Consider the following 20,851-nt stretch of genomic DNA (forward strand, 5'->3'; position numbering starts at 1 on the left):
ATTGAATTTTGAAAGAGGAAGGGATGTTAAAGTTCACGTCAAGTTGGACCTGACCAAGATACTGGGAGAAATATTAGTTTGAAAGAGGAAGGGATGTTAAAGTTCACGTCAAGTTGGACCTGACCAAGATACTGGGAGAAATATTAGTTTGTTAGTTGGATCAGAGTTCTTTTTTACGTCAAGTTGGACCTGACCAAGATACTGGGAGAAATATTAGTTTGTTAGTTGGATCAGAGTTCTTTTTTCTTTGGTCTTGTTGCTCCCCAAACATTACCAAAATGCCAAGACTTGAAATCATAGTGGCTTCTCTGTATTTTTCAGTGTTAATTGCGCTTGAGTACCCAATGTTTGCATCATTTTTAACCATGCTGCCCTAAAGATTTGAGGAAACAGTTGCTGCTGAGAATGTTGTGGACCTTGAGGAATAAAATCTTTAATAGCCGATTCTTCGGCTTTTTATTATTTTTGGAATCAGATAATACAAGATGCATGCAGCATATCTAAAATCAATATTTATTAGTGTTCTCGTCAGTTTTATAGTGTTTCTGGATTGTTGATGATTTTTTCAGAATTTTATAGCTTATCTTTGCAGTTGTATGATATAGGTAAGCGACTGTAATTGTTTTCTGCCTGCTGTTCAGGTCCTTTTCCTGTTACGGTATACGGCGATTTCTTGCCTCGCCATATTTTCTACCGCTTCCATGCAGTGTGTGCATATATATTCGATGTATCTTTGTTGCCATTTGTGTGCTTCTCTTCTGGTCATCTTTCTAAATATATAGTCGTTCCCCTCATGATATTCAAAAGATCAACAAAAGTAATCTCTTCGCCCAGCATTCTTTTCTTCATGCATAATACTGAACAATTGATTCCCCCTGCTTTTTTGTGCTTCTTTTCCTTTTGTTTTTTTGTAACCAAAACACTGTCTTGATGGAGATACATCTGAACTATGATAAACATGTTAATAATATTTTTTTATTTCAGGTTGAATTTCCTTTCTGTTAATCGGGTTGAAAGAAAGAAGAATCTTCAACTGGCAATTTCGGCATTTGCGTTGCTCCGTTCCTTTGGGAGCACTCTTCCTGACCAAAGCTTATCTGAAGCTACCTTGACAATAGTAGGTGATTGCTACCAATGTTTATTGTTTTCTCTCTGTTGCATCACTGTCTAATATTTTTTTAATAAAACGGCGGGAAGCTTAGCTTGGTGGCTTTTTTTATTTACGGGTCTACTTCTATCGTCCATAAATGTAACCGCTGCATGCATTATGAATTTGATGATATTTTCTTTTGTTATCATATATGATAGCTTGTCTTTTCATTTTATGCTCATTCTATGAGGAGGATCATCACAAACTAAAACAAACATTACTCTTGTAGTTTACCAGTTCACTGCATTCATTTCGCTTACGATGGTTTTGATTTTCAGGTGGCTGAAGGAAAATGTCAAGTATCTAGAGGGACTTAAAGAGTTGGCTCAACTGCAGAAAGAAATGCTCTGCTCTCTGAATGTCTGTGTTTTATATACCCCAAAGGTAAGCAGAGCCCATTATAAATTTTTTAAAGATACTTTTCCTCCTGGTTGTGTTGTTGATAAGAGTTCAATGAAATATCCCAATAACAACAAAAATACGGCAAACTGAAGAAAGAGAAAACATACCAGGCAATAAAACTATGCAAATGACAAGAAATGAGCAAAATATAGAGTCAGCAATGATTCCCTCCAAACGATGTAAGCATGAGCCAAAATACAGTCCTCCTGAATCAAGAGAAAAAAAAATCCAGATGCGACAGATGTAAATTAGTTGTCCCTCCATGATATTATCTTTTCGCACTCCTTGATCCTCATAAAACGAAACATCTGCATAACCCCTCTTTAATACAAATTTATAAAGTATAAATCAGCCGAAGCTTTGGATTCCGACGCAAAACTTCTTGTTTGATCTCTGCAGGATGAACACTTTGGCATTGCTCCTCTAGATGCAATGGCAGCCCAAAAACCTGTTATTGCTTGCAACAGTGGAGGCCCAGTTGAGGCGATTATACATGAAACTACAGGATTTCTCTGTGATCCAACTCTAGAATTCTCGAAGCATATGGCTAAACTTATGGGCCTATGGCCACTCCTGAAATGGCTATAAAGTTGGGTAAAGAGGCACATCGACATGTCACTGAGAAATTCTCTATCAAGATATTCGGTGAACAGCTTAACCGTTATGTTCTTGACACTTTCCATCAAAGAATGGAATAAGATACAAGTGGATACTTTCGAGTTCCCATTCAAAAGCTCAGATGATTCTGAAATTTATAACCCTCAGTTTCTTGTTTCTCAAAGGTCTGCGATCTTGAACATATTGAAATTGATACGTATCTAGTGAGTAGTGGACATGCTTCAGTGTATTTATCGAATGTGTACATATATTTTCAGGTTAGTGATATTTAGAGGAACTTGTCGCTTGTTTAGTCGATCCTATTGAATTTAAAAGCAGATTCAGTAATGGCTCCATTTCCTTTCAGTAGACTTATTAGTTCCTACCTCTCTTTGTTTCTTTCATCCTTCTTTGGCCCTTTCAATGTCCCTCTCCTTCGCCTTTTCCACCCTTTCCCTGACCCTCTCAATGGCCCTGTCGTCCCTCTCTTTCTATCTTGCCTCTCTGTCTCTTTCATCCCTCTCCTTTGCCCTTTCAATGACAATCTCCTCCCTCTCCTTCGCCTTTTCCTCCATCTCCCTGGCCCTCTCAATGGCCCTGTCGTCCCTCTCTTTCTCTCTTTCACCCCTCTCCTCGACTCTCCTGTCTTTCTTTGTCTCTTTCATCCCTCTCCTTGTCCCTCTTCCTGGCCCTCTCATCCCTCTCCCTGGCCCTCTCCTCCCTATCGGCCTCCCTCGCAGCCTTTTGTCCCTCTCCAACTTATCCATCTCCCATTTCTACCGCTTCTTTCTCTCATTCCCCCTCTCGTCAGGCTCCAACTGCAGCCTCTTGGCTGCCCAATCACTTAGCCTTCGCAACATCTCCCCCCCCACTATTGCTCGCCATCCTACGCATACCTCTTCTCCCTCTTATCATCAGCAGCGCATCGTCGCCAGCACCACTAGCTCTCGCCCCCAAGAACCTCATCTGCAGGGTTCTTGTTCCCAACAAGATCACCAAGAACCTGATCTGCAGGGTTTTTACCCCCAGAATCATCGTCAAGATCCTGGTCAGGTTTCTCTCCCACGACATCAACATCGATACCCCGAGGAGGGTGCTCGCCCCTTTCTTCCTCCTACAGCTCAACCTCCTCGTATCCCATCCTCCCCTTCCCCTTGGCACGAGGACTGCTGTCATTCGGAGATTGATCCCTGCAGTAGTTAGTCAGGATTGTCGGCGGCGGTGACGACGATGTGGGGTTGGTAGGCTCCGCGATTGTTAGGGGCCGGGGTTGAGCTTCGATTTTCGCATCGACGGAAGATACTGCGACTGAGCGTGCCGATGGGTTAACATCGGGAGGAGGCAACGTCGCCAACGGTCGGGAGGAGGATGACGACGATAGGGGGCGCGCCTTCGCTCGTAACTGCTCTTCTTCCAACCGACCTTTCGGAAAAATCGTCACGAATTCTGCCTCTCGGAGATCGTCATGATCTCTGGCGGTGAAGGGGAGGGAGGGAGAGGAGAGCAAAGTAATATTGGTTCTTGAAAGAAAGAAAGAAAGAAAGAAAGAGAGAGTGATGAGAGAGAACAAAAACGGTTAGGGGCCTTTATATTTTAGAAAATTCAAGGGTTTTTTTCTCGTTTACTTGCTCTCTAAGTTAACCAGTTAAGGGGCACTTTCGGTATTTTTGTTTAAATTTTGTTTGAAAAGAAATGCTTTTGTAAGAACTAATAATTAAACTTATAAAATGCATTTTCTCCAAGTTTAATTATTAGTTTTTTAAAAAAGCATTTCTTTTCAAACAAAATTTAGACAAAAATACCGAAAGTGCCCTTGTAACCGGTTAACTTGGAGAGCAAGTAAACGAGAAAAAAACCCTTCAATTTTCTAAAATATAATGGCCCTTAACCGTTTGTGTTCTCTCTCATCACTCACTCTCTCTCTTTCTTTCTTTCAAGAACCAATATTACTTTGTTCCCCTCTCCCTCTCTCCGCCTCACTGCCAGAGATCATGACGATCTCCAAGAGGCGGAATTTGTGGCGGTTTTTCTGAGGTCGGTCGGAAGAAGAGCAGTTACGAACGAAGGCGCGCCCCCTATCGTCGTCGTCATCCTCTCAACCGTCGGAGACATCACCTCCTCCCTTTGTTAACTCGTCAGCACGCTCGGTCGTAGTATCTACCGTCGATGCGAAAATCGAAGCCCGACCCCTAACAATCGCAGAGCCCACCAACCCCACATCGTCGTTGCAGCCGTCGACAGTCCTTATCGACTATTGCAGGGATCAATCTTTGAATGCCAGCAATCCTCGTGCCAAGGGGAAGGGGAGGATGGGGTACGGGGAGGTTGAGTTGCAGGAGGAAGAGAGGGACAAGCACCCTCCTCAGGATATCGGTAGTGATGTCGGGGGAGAGAAACCTGACCAGGATCTTGACGATGATTCTGGGGGTAAAAATCCTGCAGATGAGGTTCTTGGTGATCTTGTTGGGAACAAGAACCCTGCAGATGAGGTTCTTGGGGGCGAGAGCTAGTGGTGCTGGCGATGATGCGCTGCAGATGATAAGAGGGGCAAGATGTATGCGTAGGATGGCGAGCAATAGTTGTAGGGGAGATGTGAAGACTGAGTGATTAGGCAATCGGGAGGCTGCAGCTGGAATCTGTCGAGAGGGGGAATGAGAGGAAGAACCGGTGGAAATGGGAGATGGATAGGTTGGAGAGGGACAAAAGGCAGTGAGGGAGGCCGATAGGGAGGAGAGGGCCAGGAGGAGGGATGAAAGAGACAGGACAAAGTCGAGGAGAGGGGTGAAAGACAAATAGAGGGACAACAGGACCAGGGAGGAAAAAGCGAAGGAGAGGGATGAAAGAGACGGAGAGGCATGAGAGGGGTGAAAGAGAGGGACGACAGGGTCAAAGAGAGGGATGAAAGAGACAAAGAGAGGCGGGAGAGGGCCGATGAGAGGGGTGAAAAAGAGAAAGGTGAAGGAGAGGGCCAGGGAGAGGGAAGAGAGGGTCATTGAAAGGGCCAATGAGTGGAATGAAAGAGACAGAGAGGGAGGAGGAGAGGGGTAAAAGAGAGAAAGAGAGGGACAACTGGGCTATTGAGAGGGTCAGGGAGGGAGGAAAAAGCGAAGGAGGGAGGAGAGGGCCATTGAAAGGGTCAAGGAGAGGGATGAAAGAGACAAAGAGAGGCGGGGGAGGGACGAGGAGGGGTGAAAGAGAGAAAGAGTGGGACGACAGAGTCATTGAGAGGAGCAGAGAGAGGGAGGAAAAGGAGAAGGAGAGGGGCAGGGAGAGGAGAGGGCGAAGGAGAAGGAGGAGAGGGCTGTTGAAAGGGCTAAAGGAGGGGGTGAAAGAGACAAAGAGAGCCAGGAGAGGGGTGAAAGAGAGAAAGAGAGGGACGACAGGGCCTTTGAGAGGGGCAGGGAGAGGGAAGAAAAAGCGAAGGAGAGGGAGGAGAGGGCCAGGGAGAGAGGAGGAGAGGGCCGTTGAAAGGGCCGAAGGAAGGGATGAAAGAGACAAATAGAGGCAGGAGAGGGCCGAGGAGAGGGGTGAAAGAGAGAGAGAGAGGGAGGAAAAAGCGAAGGAGAGGGAGGAGAGGGCCAGGAGGAGAGGGCCGTTGAAAGGGCCAAAGGAGGGGATGAAAGAGACAGAGAGCCAGGAGAGGGGTGAAAGAGAGAAAGAGAGGGACGACAGGGCCTTTGAGAGGGGCAGGGAGAGGGAGGAAAAAGCGAAGGAGAGGGAGGAGAGGGCCAGGGAGAGAGGAGGAGAGGGCCGTTGAAAGGGCCAAAGGAAGGGATGAAAGAGACAAATAGAGGCAGGAGAGGGCCGAGGAGAGGGGTGAAAGAGAGAGAGAGGGACGACTAGGCCAATGTGAGGGCCAGGGAGAGGGAGGAGAGGGCCATTGAAAGGGCCTAGGAAAGAGATGAAAGAGATAGGGAGGCAGGAGAGAGGGGTGAAAGAGAGAAAGATGGATACAATGTTACATTAAACGCTGGGCGCTCCTGGGCGCCGGACTTGGCGCCCAGCGCTTAGACGCCTAGGCGGGCGCCTAAGCGGTTTCTGGGCGGTTTTTTTCTTTATTAATTTCTTTATTCAACTTGGTGTTTCCTTATGAAATAAATTCATTTACACACATGAAAGACATTGTTAACATTTTAAATATGTAAATATTTATAAATAGAGAATCAAGCCTTTAACCAAACCAATCTTATCTTATTAAGTAAAAGCAAAACTATGGATCTATTTTCTGAAAAGTTCGCAACTGCTCACACAGTAGATGGTAACTATCGTTTGTTTTATTACACTGATACTCAAATACAAAGTTCTTTGTTTTTTTTTAATTTTTGAAATAAGATTTCTTTTTGTTGCGTCTGCCATCCATGGTTTGTCCCAACTCTACCCTTGCAAGGATTAAAATTGACCCATAGCGCAAGTCCACTTCTTTTCAGGGAATAAGTTCCTAAGATTGATATTTATCTGCATATCTTCATTTTGTGGAGTTTTCTTATTCAATGATGGTTCACGGCTGCCCCATTTTGATGGAAAAAAAGAGTATTCATCTGTTGATGATGCCCTTCTGTCCAAAGTATGACCATTTTACAAATTAGCATCAAACTTTGCAACTAATATATTCAGCTTCTTTAATTTCAGGTTGTAGCTTTTGTTTTGGAGGCTTTCTTTGCTGAAATGGAACTGGAGACACCCAATGGACGTGAGGAACACGAGGTTGTTATTTATTTAAATATGCACTTTCATAAGATTGTTAACTGTTTCATTTACAGTTTTACACTTGCTTTTGTCGTGTTTTGCACATTGGACTAAGTTTACTTGTTCTCCAGCCAAGTTCTAAAATTTTAATCTGTATCTTGTATAGTTATTTGTGTCTGTAGATAGTTACTTCACTTTACCGTGGGGAAACTGTTCCGGAACTGCCACTATTAGTTCCCATTTAACTGTGCGAAATGATATGTTTGTGGTAACTTGAGTCATCAAATATGTAGCCATCTTTTTGGCATTCTCTCTTAATTCTGTCACTGTCGGGATAGCTTATATGCTCAGGAACTCAAATTTGCAGGTTCTCATTTTATTGCTTGAAACGATCTTTCATCATCTCCGTATTGATGATGTAAGGTGAAGTTCTTCTTTACTCAAAACAAAAGGTGAAGTTTCCAAGAAGAATCAAAAGAGAAATGAGTTTTAACAATAAAATCAGTGCTAGTGTACTCTATGGCCAATCGTTGAAACTATGAGATAGTTTTGTAGATGGATATATGGGAACTTATAAATGTACATTCAAATAAATCTTAGTTATCTGCAAACATCAGAAATGAATAATAGCTTCTAAATGTACATACAAAATTTATATTTGTATGAAATATATCTCTTACTTACCTGCTAACATTTAGCAACAATGTGTTTTACAAAAGCCAAATGTTTGTGCTTGATATAGCTGTAGTGTTTTGGGAAAATTAGGGTTAGTTTCTCTCATTGAGAGATCCCTCTTTTATATTAATGCATTCTTACAATTAGGTCCTTACAACATTGACTAATTCACTTAGTATCTAAATAACTCAACACTCCCCCTCAAGATGGGCGATAGATATCAATCATCCCCATCTTGTTACAAAAGATATCATACTCTCTAGAACCTAATCCTTTTGTTAAACAATCAGCTAACTGCTCTTCTGATTTCACATAGCTCAAAGTCAGAACTCCTCAATTCAGTTGCTCCTTGATAAAGAACCGATCAATCTCCACATGTTTGGTGCGATCATGCTGAACTGGATTGTTTGCAATATTAATCGCCGATTTGTTGTCACACCATAGTTGTAAGGAGTCTCTTCTAAACAAGCGCAGCTCAGATGATATGTTTTTTACCCACATCAACTCGCACAGACTAACTGCCATAGCTCTGTACTCGGCCTCAGCTGTAGACCTAGCCACTACATCTTGCTTCTTACTACGCCAAGATACGAGATTGCCTCCAACAAATACACAATAGCCTGTAGTGGATCTACGATCATCCATACAACCCGTCCAATCAGCATCACAATAGCCTTCAATTCTCAGATGTCCAAAACTCCTGAACCATAACCCCTTTCCTGGGCTTCCTTTAATATATCTAAGAATTCTGCGAACTGCCTCCATATGCTGCTCTCTGGGATCATGCATATATCTACTCACCACACTCACTGCATGAGTAATATCAGGTCTCGTATGACATAGATATATAAGTCGTCCAACTAATCTTTGATATTGCTCTTTACTCACCGGGTCACCACCCTCAGTACACATCTTATGATTCTGCTCGATAGGAGTAGATGCAACTCTGCACCCTAACATCCCTGTCTCTGAGAGAAGATCCAGAGCATACTTCCGCTGAGAAAGCACTATACCCTTTCGCGACCTTGCAATTTCAATTCCGAGAAAGTACTTCAACTGCCCCAGATCTTTAACTTCAAATTCCTCTCCCAATTTCTTCTTCAACAGTAGGATTTCCTCAGCGTCATCTCCAGTGATTACAATATCATCAACATAGACCGCCAGGATAGTGATACGAGTTTTGGAGTGCCTGTAAAACACAGTATGATCACCATTGCACTGCTTGTACCCCATACCACAAACTGCCAACCTGAATCTATCAAACCATGCCCTCGGAGACTGTTTTAACCCATACAAAGACTTCTTCAACTTGCACACCTTCCCAGCTACTTGAGAAGTAGTGAAGCCTGGTGGAATCTCCATATATACCTCCTCTTGAAGATCTCCATGCAAAAAGGCATTCTTGACATCTAGCTGATGTAGTGGCCAATTAAAGTTGGCAGCACATGACACCAACACTCTAACAGTACTCATCTTTGCTACTGGAGCAAATGTCTCGTCATAGTCAATGCCGTATGTTTGGCTGTAGCCTTTAGCAACCAATCTGACCTTGTATCTGTCGATCTTGCCCTCTGGAGTTTGCTTAACCGTATACACCCACTTACATCCAACAGCACGCTTCCCAGCTGGCAAAGGTACCAACTCCCATGTGTCATTCTTCTTCAAGGCCTGGAGTTCCTCGTGCATGGCATTCAACCACCTAGGATCTTGCTTAGCTACCTGCCAGTTGTTAGGTACAGGCACTGAATGCAACGATGCAATGAATGACTTATATGCAGGTGGAATGGATGCATATGAAATGTAATTTATCATACCGTAAATTGCCCATCACTGATAAAATTTTAGAAAAATCTTCGCCCCTATGTTTGTAAAGGCAGAATATCGATTAATATATTGAGATTTTTAGAAATAGAATAATTATATTACTTTAAGATTACAACATAATTACCTAATAGAGCAAATCCAAAATAATTACATAATTATATTTGTATTGAACCAACTGCTTCCTGTGATTTCAACTCAAGTTGGTGTCCTGTATCTGTAAAATTATGAGTTGCTGTCGATAATTGACCAGGGTTCACTATTTGGACTCCCCTTTTCGCTTTCTAATGAAATGGTTTTACTCAACAAACCTTTGTATTGTGTAATTTGTATTTAACAATTGCAGATATTGACATTGCTTCGAAGACTGCTGGTCTCCAGTTCTCCGCTTACTGACTTGTTTTTCAAAAATGTGGGTGTGACGAATGATGCATCACAAGGAATCGATATTAAAAACATGATTCGAGTTAAAAGAGAAAGCAACACAGAAGCTGAATCAAAAGAAACACACATCAATTTGTTTTTAAACAAGTCTACGAAAAAAGTGTCATTTGTAGAAGTTGAAGAAGATTATGTGAACTTTATATTTAGTTTCCTAACCTTGCCTCTTGGCGCCCTGATCAAGCTCCAAAATAACAAGTCGTTCTTGGGATGTGTCGATAACTTGTATCGAAGTGCCACAAAGGTTAGTTCAGACAAGTTCAAATCTGAGGAATGCAGGGATATTCTTCTCTCTCCTAAGCTTGCATCATTTTTTGGTTACACTGGTAACATGCTAAAGGTGGATGAAATTGCACCCCCTAAGGGTTTTTGCCGTGGTTGTTACAGTTGCTTCTGGAATAATAATGATATAGATTGTGAAGCTTCAGAATGTGTCCACGGCGTGAAGCGGGCAGATTTTAGGATGTTGAATCCAAAATCTCCTGAGGGAAGAACAGAAACAGGTGGTGGATATGCCAAGGGGAAATTCCTGGTGACTACTGATCTTTGTGTGTCTCAATTATCCGCCTCTTCCTCGCTCCAAACTGTCAAGAGCCAGGATCTTTCGTTCAGCGATCTAGAGATGAAGAGGGCCGTATTTGGAGAAATGCAGGTGATTCATTGTTTCCTTGACAGTTACATGTTTATTGTAGGCTATCCACCTTTACTCTTACTGTGTTGTTTTTTAACACTCTTGACTTTGGTGCAGGCTCTTGATCTACTTAGATCTGCCGTAACCTCTAAAACTCCAATTGATGACGTGCTAAATATTTTCGGAAAGCGAAGGTGGAATATGAATTTGGTTGCTAAAGAAGAAATTAAGCCACTTGATTAATTACGTGGCTTTTCCGCAATGATTTCGGAGCTTTATGAACCAGCAACTGCAATGGCGGATCGAGTATTAATTTCTGGAAAGTGGTATTACCATATAGTTAATAAGTTATAAAATTTACAGCTATTTTTGTTGAATTTTTTTACTTTGAAAAATAAAGTACGCTCTCTCATTATTATTAGCATTGTCAATTACATGCATGGCTACATAACGTTGATGTTCGAACGCGGGTGGGTGAGTAATACGTTCGACATGATATTGATGTTCGAACAGTTTGTATTTTTGATGGAAGAGAGCTGTTTCTTTCCCGAATTTCAAACATATGGCTATTTTTTGTTGCTGGCGAAAGTAACTGATAAGTTGTTTTTTTTACTTGGGAGCCTTAACAAACGAAGATGAAGGAAGCAACTTAAAAGAGAACTAGTTTTTTTTCCCCGCTATCTTTTCTGATGACAGGGTTTAATTATAGAAAGCATAAAATCGAACAGAAATTTATTGAGGACATTTTATGTAGGAGTTACAGGGTTTAATTATCATGTGCAGCAGGTGTCTGAAACTTTAGAGAAAATTATTTTTAGGGTAAACAGTTCCCTGTAAAATATAGTAAACGAAATTATCATCCTGTGAAAAGTTTTGCGATGAAGGAAATAGAGAATAAGCACGGTACTGAATCGAGGAACAAGGAAAAGAGAATCAACCAGCAATCCGTTACAGAAGCGACAGGGGTCCAGAAAAAAAAAAAAAAAAAAAAAAAAAAAAAAAAAAAAACTGAAGCTCTTGTAAGTGTACTCGCGAAATTAAGCATCTCATTTTCTCTCAAGAAAAGGTAATTCATGCAAACTGGTTTAGACTTAAAAGAGGATCGAGTGCCAATCTCTAGATGATACGATTCAACGGATTAAGAATCTCCACTTTGATTCCAAATTCAAAATATCGGTGGTGATTAAGACACAATTTTACTGCAAATAATGGATTTGTTTGCTTATCTTTCCTCAAAACTATCATTCACAGAATGTAATTTGATCCATTATGTCATCTAACGAAAACAACATATGCCTGAGATACAAAGTCATCAATAGACAACTACACTGTCGTCCTCACTAAAGGTAATTAGCAACTAATAAGTCTACTGAAAGGAAATGGAGCCATTACTGATCAATCTGCTTTTAAATTCAAATGGATCGACTAAACAAGCGACAAGTTCCTCTAAATGTCACTAACCTGAAAATGTATGTACACCTTCGATAAATACACTGAAGCATGTCCACTACTCATTAGATATGTATCAATTTCAGTATGTTCAAGATCGCGGACCCTTGAGAAACAAAGAACTGAGGGTTATAAATTTCAGAATCATCTGAGCTTTTGAATGGGAACTCGAAAGTATCCACTTGTATCTTATTCCATTCTTTGATGGAAAGTGTCAAGAACATAACGGTTAAGCTGTTCACCGAATATCTTGATAGAGAATTTCTCAGTGACATGTCGATGTGCCTCTTTACCCAACTTTATAGCCATTTCAGGAGTGGCCATAAGTTTAGCCATATGCTTCGAGAATTCTAGAGGAGTTGGATCACAGAGAAATCCTGTAGTTTCATGTATAATCGTCTCAACTGGGCCTCCACTGTTGCAAGCAATAACAGGTTTTTGGGCTGCCATTGCATCTAGAGGAGCAATGCCAAAGTGTTCATCCTGCAGAGATCAAACAAGAAGTTTTGTGTCGGAATCCAAAGCTTCGGCTGATTTATATGTTATGTTGTGTGCATTGTTTTGATAAGATCATGTGCTATTAGTATAAAAACAAAGCACTATCCCTTTGGTGTTTATAAATTTCATGAGCTTTTATTTTATTTTTTTTATCATTTATTATTTGGTAAAATGTTTTAATATCATGCAACGGTTATTTGTGTAAATTTACATATATTTTCTTCCCTTCCCTTCCCTCCATTAGTACTCCCAAACAAGTTAAATTAAGTTCACCTTCATTCACCTTACTCAACTCCCAAACAACATATTACAATTCCCCTTTCTTTCCTTACCTTCCCTTTCCTCAGTGAACTCCCAAACATAGCATTACTCTCCTGCCGCCGATCTCTCTCATCGTCAGGTACTACTACCATCTATTTCTCCTAATTTCTTGCGAATTATTTTTTTTAGCGAAGGATTCGAGCAAAGGGATCCAGTTGTTGCTTTGATTTCTTGATTTAGGGTTTCTGATTGTATCAGTTCACTGAATATGAAATTGCTTATTAGCTGAGAATCTTTTTTATTGGTTCTAAAGGATTTTGGTTAGATCGAGTTATAACTATGATCTTATTTTGATTTTTTTTTAAAAAAGAAAGTTCTCCATTTTTTTATTCAGACATTTTAATTTTAATTTTTTTTGGTAGAAATCCTTACAAAAAATGGAGACAGATGGAGGCCAGAAGCTAAAGATCCCCGTCATCCATCCTGACCTTGGAATTGGTTTGCGTTCTTCTCTTCTATGTTTCTTTTTATTTTTTATTAAATTTATTAATATCAGGGGCTTTCTACTGTCAAAATATGAAGGGTAGAAAGGGAATTTTTTAGAGAGTGTATGTATTTATAATAAATCACATGAATATGGCAGTTAATGTTTTCCCTCGTAAACTTTAAGAGTGAAGCCTGTTATTCATTTGAGTATAATAGGACAGATTCTTCATGTGCTTACATTGTTATGTGCATATGATAGTCATTATATGGCGATGCTTCTTGCCCAGTGTAAGAACTCCTGTTAGTTTAATGCAGGTGGAGCTGAAAGATTGATCGTGGATGCGGCAGTTGAACTCGCGGACCATGGCCACAGTGTTCATGTTTTCACAGCGCATCATGACAGAAGCCGTAGTTTTGAGGAAACAGTTGCTGGTGAGAATCTTGTGGACCTTGAGGAGTAAAATCTTTAATAGCCGATTCTTCGGCTTTTTAGTATTTCTGGAATCAGATAATACAAGATGCATGCAGCATATCTAATATCAATATTTATTAGTGTTCTCGTCAGTTTTATAGTATTTCTGGATTGTTGATGATTTTTCACAAATTTCAGAAATTTATAGCTTATCTTTGCAATTGTATGATATAGGTAAGCGAATGTAATTGTTTTCTGCCTGCTGTTCAGGTCCTTTTCCTGTTACGGTATATGGCGATTTCTTGCCTCGCCATATTTTCTACCGCTTCCACGCAGTGTGTGCATATCTTCGATGTATCTTTGTTGCCATTTGTGTGCTTCTCTTCTGGTCATCGTTCGACATTGTATTGGCAGACCAGGTCTCTATAGTTGTTCCCCTCATGAAATTCAAAAGATCAACGAAGGTAATCTCTTCAGCAAGCATTCTTTTCTTCATGCATAATACTGAACAATTGATTTCCCCTGCTTTTTGTGTTTCTTTTCCTTTTGTTTTAGAGCCAATGTAGCCATTAATGTTGTTACCATTGTAACCAAAACACTGTTTGTGATGGAGATATATCTGAACTATGATGAACATGTTAATAATTTTTTTTGTTGCCAGATAATTTTCTACTGTCATTTTCCGGATTTGTTACTTGCACAACATACAACTACTGCCAGGAGGTTGTACCGGAAACCAATCGACTTGCTTGAAGAGGCAACTACTGGTCTGTCCCATATGCATTCCTTTTTCTTTTCATTTTTTGATAATATCTACTCTTTTTTCTAAACATGTATTGAACTGGTCTTTTCTCTTTATTGCTCATGCTTATCTAGTGCCTAGACTAAATGATAATGATATTTGCAGGTATGGCCGATTTAGTACTTGTTAACAGCAGATTCACCGCATCTGCATTTGCAAAGACATTCTCGTGTCTTCATTCAAGAGGAATCAGACCTGCTATTCTTTACCCTGCAGTCAACATGGGCCAATTTGATGGACCTTGTGCTTATAAGTAACTGACATGCTTGTATATACCTTATTATAAGTAACTACAGATCAAATAGGTGTTGTTGCTACTTGGTAACCTCTTCTCTTGTTACTCAAATTCCTTTTTTTTTCAGGTTGAATTTCCTTTCTGTTAATCGATTTGAAAGAAAGAAGAATCTTCAACTGGCAATTTTGGCATTTGCATTGCTCCGTTCCTTGGTGATTGCTACAAATGCTTATTGTTTTCTCTTTTGTTGCATCACTGTCTAATATATTTTTTAATAAAACGGCGGGAAGCTTAGCTTGGTGGCTTTTTTATTTACGGGTCTACTTTTTTTGAGCCTGATTTACGGGTCTACTTTGATCGTCCATAAATGTAACTGCTGCATTATGAATTTGATGATATTTTCTTTTGTTATCATATATGCTAGCTTGTCTTTTCATTTATGCTCACTCACATTTACATTTACTCGACAGTTGTCTGCGGAAGGTCATTCTATGAGGAAGATCATCACAAACTAAAATAAACATTACTCTTGTAGTTTATGAGTTCACTGCATTCATTTTGCTTACGATGGTTTTGTTTTTCAGGTGGCTTTGACAAACGTCTGAAGGAAAATGTCTGAGTATCTAGAGGAACTTAAAGAGTTGGCTGAAACTGAAGGAGTTTCTGATCGTGTTAGGTTTGTTACATCCTGCTCAACTGCAGAAAGAAATGCTCTGCTCTCTGAATGTCTCTGTGTTTTATATACCCCAAAGGTAAGCAGAGTCCATTGTAATTTTTTTAAAGATACTTTTCCTCCTGGTTGTGTTGTTGATAAGAGTTCAATGAAATATCCCAATAAAAACAAAAATACGCCAAACTGAAGAAAGAGAAAACATAACAGGCAATAAAGCTACGCAAATGACCAGAAGTAAGCAAACTATAGAGTCAGCAATGATTCCCTCCAAAAGATATAAGCATGAGCCAAAATACCGTCCTCTTGAATCAAGAGAAAAAAATCCAGATGCGATAGATGTAAAGTAGTTGCCCCTCCATGATATTATCTTTTCCCACTCCTTGATCCTCATAAGACGAAACATCTGAATTACCCCTCTTTAATACAAATTTATAAAGTTTAAATCAGCCGAAGCTTTGGATTCTGACGTAAAACTTCTTGTTCCTCTTTAATACAAATTTATAAAGTTTAAATCAGCCGAAGCTTTGGATTCTGACGTAAAACTTCTTGTTTGATCTCTGCAGGATGAACACTTCGGCATTGTTCCTCTAGAAGCAATGGCAGCACAAAAACCTGTTATTGCTTGCAACAGTGGAGGCCCAGTTGAGACGATTATACATGAAACTACAGGATTTCTCTGTGATCCAACGCCTCTAGAATTCTCGAAGCATATGGCTAAACTTATGGCCACTCCTGAAATGCCTATAAAGTTGGGTGAAGAGGCACATCGACATGTCACTGAGAACTTCTCTATCAAGGTATTCGGTGAACAGCTTAACCGTTATGTTCTTGAGACTTTCCATCAAAGAATGGAATAAGATACAAGTTGATACTTTCAAGTTCCCAGTCAAAAGCTCAGATGATTCTGAAATTTATAACCCTCAGTTCTTTGTTTCTCAAGGGTCCGCGATCTTGAACATACTGAAATTGATACATATCTAATGAGTAGTGGACATGCTTCAGTGTATTTATCGAAGGTGTACATACATTTTCAGGTTAGTGACATTTAGAGGAACTTGTCGCTTGTTTAGTCGATCCATTTGAATTTAAAAGCAGATTGATCAGTAATGGCTTTCCTTTCAGTAGACTTATTAGTTGCTAATTACCTTTAGTGAGGACGACAGTGTAGTTGTCTATTGATGACTTTGTAGCTCAGGCATATGTTGTTTTCGTTAGATGACATAATGGATCAAATTACCTTCTGTGAATGATAGTTTTGAGGAAAGAAAATTTAGAAATTGCAAACAAATCCATTATTTGCAGTAAAATTGTGTCTTAATCACCACCGATATTTTGAATTTGGAATCAAAGTGGAGATTCTTAATCCGTTGAATCGTATCATCTAGAGATTGGCACTCGATCCTCTTTTAAGTCTAAACCAGTTTGCATGAATTACCTTTTCTTGAGAGAAAATGAGATGCTTAATTTCGCGAGTACACTTACAAGAGCTTCAGTTTTTTTTTTTTTTTTTTTTTTTTTTTTTTTTTTTTTTTTTTTCAGTCGCGACGCCAACAAGCTCGTCGCGTACTCCGCAGTTTACACTGGACCCCTGTCGCTTCTGTAACGGATTGCTGGTTGATTCTCTTTTCCTTGTTCCTCGATTCAGTACCGTGCTTGTGCTTATTCGGGAAAGAAACAGCTCTCTTCCATAAAAAATACACAACTGTTCGAACATCAATATCATGTCCAACGTATTACTTACCCGCGTTCGAACATCAACGTTATGTAGCCATGCATGTAATTGACAATGCTAATAATAATGAGAGAGCGTACTTTATTTTTCAAAGTGTAAAAATTCAACAAAAATAGCTGTAAATTTTATAATTTATTAACTATATGGTAATACCACTTTCCAGAAATTAATACTCGATCCGCCATTGCAGTTGCTGGTTCATAAATTTCCAAAATCATTGCGGAAAAGCCACGTAATTAATCAAGCGGCTTAATTTCTTCTTTAGCAACCAAATTCATATTCCACCTTCGCTTTCCGAAAATATTTAGCACGTCATCAATTGGAGTTTTAGAGGTTACGGCAGATCTAAGTAGATCAAGAGCCTGCACCAAAGTCACATAGTGTTAAAAAACAAAACAGTAAGATCAATTACTTGAAAGTTTTAAATTTCTATTTTGGTTAAAAAACAAAACAGTAAGATCAATTACTTGAAAGTTTTAAAATTCCATTTTGGACAAATATTCAACCTATCATTTGTTTTCTCACCTGCATTTCTCCAAATACGGCCCTCTTCATCTCTAGATCGCTGAACGAAAGATCCTGGCTCTTGACAGTTTGGAGCGAGGAAGAGGCGGATAATTGAGACACACAAAGATCAGTAGTCACCAGGAATTTTCCCTTGGCATATCCACCACCTGCTTCTGTTATTCCCTCTGGAGATTTTGGATTCAACAGTCTAAAATCTGCCCACTTCACGCTGTGGACACAGTCTGAAGCTTCACACTCTATATTAAAATTCCAGAAGCAACTGTAACAACCACGGCAAAAACCCTCAGGGGGTGCAATTTCATCCACCCTTAGCATGTTACCAGTGTAACCAAAGAATGATGCAAGCTTAGGAGAGAGAAGAATATCCCTGCATTCCTCAGATTTGAAACAGTCTGAACTAACCTTTGTGGCACTTCGATACAAGTTATCGACACATCCCAAGAACGACTTGTTATTTTGGAGCTTGATCAGGGCGCCAAGAGGCAAGGTTAGGAAACTGAATATAAAGTTCGCATAATCTTCTTGAACTTCTACAAATGACACTTTTTTCGTAGACTTGTTTAAAAACAAAGTGATGTGTGTTTCTTTTGATTCAGCGTCTGTGTTGCTTTCTCTTTTAACTCGAATCATGTTTTTAACATCGACTCCTTGTGATGCATCATTCGTCACACCCACATTTTTGAAAAACAAGTCAGTAAGCGGAGAACTGGAGACCAGCAGTCTTCGAAGCAATGTCAATATCTGCAATTGTGATATACAATTGTTAAATACAAATTACACAATACAAAGGTTTGTTGAGTAAAACCATTTCATTAGAAAGCGAAAAGGGGAGTCCCAATAGTGAACGCTGGTCAATTATCTGACAGCATCTCATAATTCTACTGATGTAGGACAGCAACTTGAGTTGAAATCACAGGAAGCAGTTGGTTCAATACAAATACAATTATGTAATTATTTTGGATTTGCACTGTTAGGTAATTATGTTGTAATATTAAAGTAATATAATTACTCTATTTCTAAAAATCTCAATATATTAACTGATATTCTGCCTTTAGTTACAATCATAGGGGCGAAGATTTTTCTAAAATTTTATCAGTGATGAGCAATTTACGGTATGATAGATATTAGGTTTTGGCTTTAAATAAATTTAATAAGAAATCTATCATCACATGCATTCATATTACCACTTTTGCTACTAGTGAAGGTGAAGCCATTTTGTATTTTGTTGTCTTAAAATTACTCGTAATTGTAAAGTCAAACGACTTACCTCGTCTCTACCGAGATCCATAACCTTCTCCTCGAGAATGCATTCATCTTCCATTCCCAATTTCTGAATGAAAGAAAGGTAATGCTCCATAGAAAACGGAGTTATACGAAGGTCATCAGTAATCAATCCATAGAAAACGGAGTTATACGAAGGTCATCAGTAATCAAAAACTTATCTCCACTCTTGACAAATAGTTTGCCAGCATCCACATTCCCTTCCCCCCACGATTTCCTTAAATCCATAGTTTTTCGACAGTGAGGACATCGAGCATTCAAAACAGAGCTACCCAAGCATGTGGCCTTGGCACAACAATCAGCCTTTCGACAAACATAGACGTAACTTGGATTCGACTCACTGCTATCAATATTTACCTTTAGATCTTCACATCGTTCAGCTGCAGCGCTTTGAGGGAAGAGAAGCATGGTCTTGCATGCCTCAGTCTGGAAATTATGCACATCAAGATTCTCGACGCTCCCATACAATTTGTCCATGCATCCAATATTAGATTGTTTGTTGAGGAGCCTGACGATGGTTCCCAATGGCAGGGTGAGGAAGCTGAAGAGGATGTCAATAAAGTCGCTGTCCGCTTCGGCCAGCGCCACCCTTTGCTTCGCCTTGTCCACGAAAAAACTAACGGTTACCTTTTCTTTACTGGCCATGCTGAAATGTATGATCCTCCTTCATTCAAGAGAACCTACAGCATAGTGCAAGAAGATGGAAATAATATGAGCCTTTGCCGCAAGAAAAAAAAAAGGCTGAAAAGGTTTTCCACACCACGGGTGACCCGAACGGTTGTAAGGTTCCAATATGGTTCCCACATGGTCTTGAGTTCGATTCCAGGTTGGGTTATCAAAAAATAAACGAAAAGGTTTCTTCTTGTATAACCTTCATATCCTATATAATAGAGAAGGTCCAAAGAAAAAGGAAAAAGAAAAACAAATTCCAAATATATCAATCTCCTTCAAGTTCACATCCTATATCAACATCCAAATATTAATTAACTATCCACTAATATTAACTACTGGCTTATAAACGGACATGTGACTATTATGATATCACTCCTAATATTAATATCGCCCACATCTATCTATTTATATTATACAGCAAAACAACTGATATATGTCTTAGGAACGAGAGGCGTCAGTTATTTTAGTCATTATTAAATTCATTTTTTGGGAAACAAATCACTATTATCTACTACTATATATGTTTTTAACTTCCCAATATAATGCATCATTATATATGTTACATCAAATTTTCTACAAAAAATCATCAACCTTCTCACCGCCCGCCTCTCTTTTTGGAATTCTCTCATGCATAACAAACTAGTATAGTCAATCTTACAACATCGTAATATTTTCATAGTACTAGATATATGTAATTGAAACGAGAAGAAATTAAAGGGAGAAGGGGGAAAAAATACCTTTTTTAGTAAGGGGAATTTAGGGTTTTTGCTCCTCTGCAAAAACCCTAACTCTCGCGATTTGAAACGAAGAAGGAACGGACCAAGAACGACTTAAATACACCTTGAGCAATTAATTGAAGTGGGCCCCCAATTGTACAAGGTGTTGTTATTGTAAAGAAAAATTCTTTAAGGACCCAAAATATAGGACCAATAGAGGGGACAAGTGAGGTGTCCCCCTCCTATTGGATAATGAATTGGCCATCATTAATGATGACCAATTCATTATCCAATAGGTGGGGGACACCTCACTTGTCCCCTTTATTGGTCCCATATTTTGGGTCCTTGTAGCAAAGCTCTATTGTAAAGCCATGTTCAGGTCCATTCTGTAGGCTTCAATTTACTATTAGAAATTATATGGGTTTTGCTACAGTGATCAAAATATGGGACCAAAAGGAGAGACATGTGAGATGTTCCCCTCCTATTGTATAATGAGCTGGTCATTATTATTGATGACCAGCTCATTATGCAATAGTAGGGGGGCACCTCACATAGCCCTCTAATTTTTCAAATTATAGGTCCATGGTTTCCCAATTCTAAGCTACAAGCACCGAAGGTAATTTTTTACTCTTAATTAATTTTTCTAGACAATCCATAACATTTCTTTTCTTCTTCCAATTTTTTTTTTTTTTTTTTTTTGTTT

General features: G+C 39.5%; 2 protein-coding genes and 1 pseudogene across 2 annotated transcripts; 2 read left to right on the forward strand and 1 right to left on the reverse strand.

Annotated features, from left to right (window-relative positions):
• On the forward strand, nucleotides 219-16,466 carry LOC109822738 (annotated as a pseudogene).
• Nucleotides 9,335-10,824, forward strand: LOC109822737. Its single transcript, XM_020388985.1, has 2 exons — nucleotides 9,335-10,424; nucleotides 10,521-10,824. Exons 1-2 carry the CDS (start codon nucleotides 9,789-9,791, stop codon nucleotides 10,644-10,646), a joined length of 762 nt encoding a protein of 253 aa, XP_020244574.1. The 5' UTR covers nucleotides 9,335-9,788; the 3' UTR covers nucleotides 10,647-10,824.
• Nucleotides 16,771-18,908, reverse strand: LOC109820326. The gene is made up of 3 exons (XM_020386455.1): nucleotides 18,747-18,908; nucleotides 17,477-18,220; nucleotides 16,771-17,313 (listed from the first exon to the last, which is right to left on the reverse strand). The coding sequence occupies exons 1-3, from the start codon at nucleotides 18,834-18,836 to the stop codon at nucleotides 17,188-17,190; spliced, it is 960 nt and encodes a 319-aa protein (XP_020242044.1). The 5' UTR covers nucleotides 18,837-18,908; the 3' UTR covers nucleotides 16,771-17,187.

This window comes from Asparagus officinalis, chromosome 8, assembly GCF_001876935.1.
Source record: "Asparagus officinalis chromosome 8, Aspof.V1, whole genome shotgun sequence".
Classification (NCBI taxonomy): domain Eukaryota; kingdom Viridiplantae; phylum Streptophyta; class Magnoliopsida; order Asparagales; family Asparagaceae; genus Asparagus; species Asparagus officinalis.

Coding starts and splice junctions, on each gene's coding strand:
- LOC109822737 (XM_020388985.1), top strand. CDS start 9,789: ATGATTCGAGTTAAAAGAGAAAGCAACACAGAAGCTGAATCAAAAGAA. Junction 10,425..10,520: donor CCGTATTTGGAGAAATGCAG/GTGATTCATTGT, acceptor ACTTTGGTGCAG/GCTCTTGATCTACTTAGATC.
- LOC109820326 (XM_020386455.1), bottom strand. CDS start 18,836: ATGGAGCATTACCTTTCTTTCATTCAGAAATTGGGAATGGAAGATGAA. Junction 18,221..18,746: donor TGGATCTCGGTAGAGACGAG/GTAAGTCGTTTG, acceptor TCACAATTGCAG/ATATTGACATTGCTTCGAAG. Junction 17,314..17,476: donor CCGTATTTGGAGAAATGCAG/GTGAGAAAACAA, acceptor ACTTTGGTGCAG/GCTCTTGATCTACTTAGATC.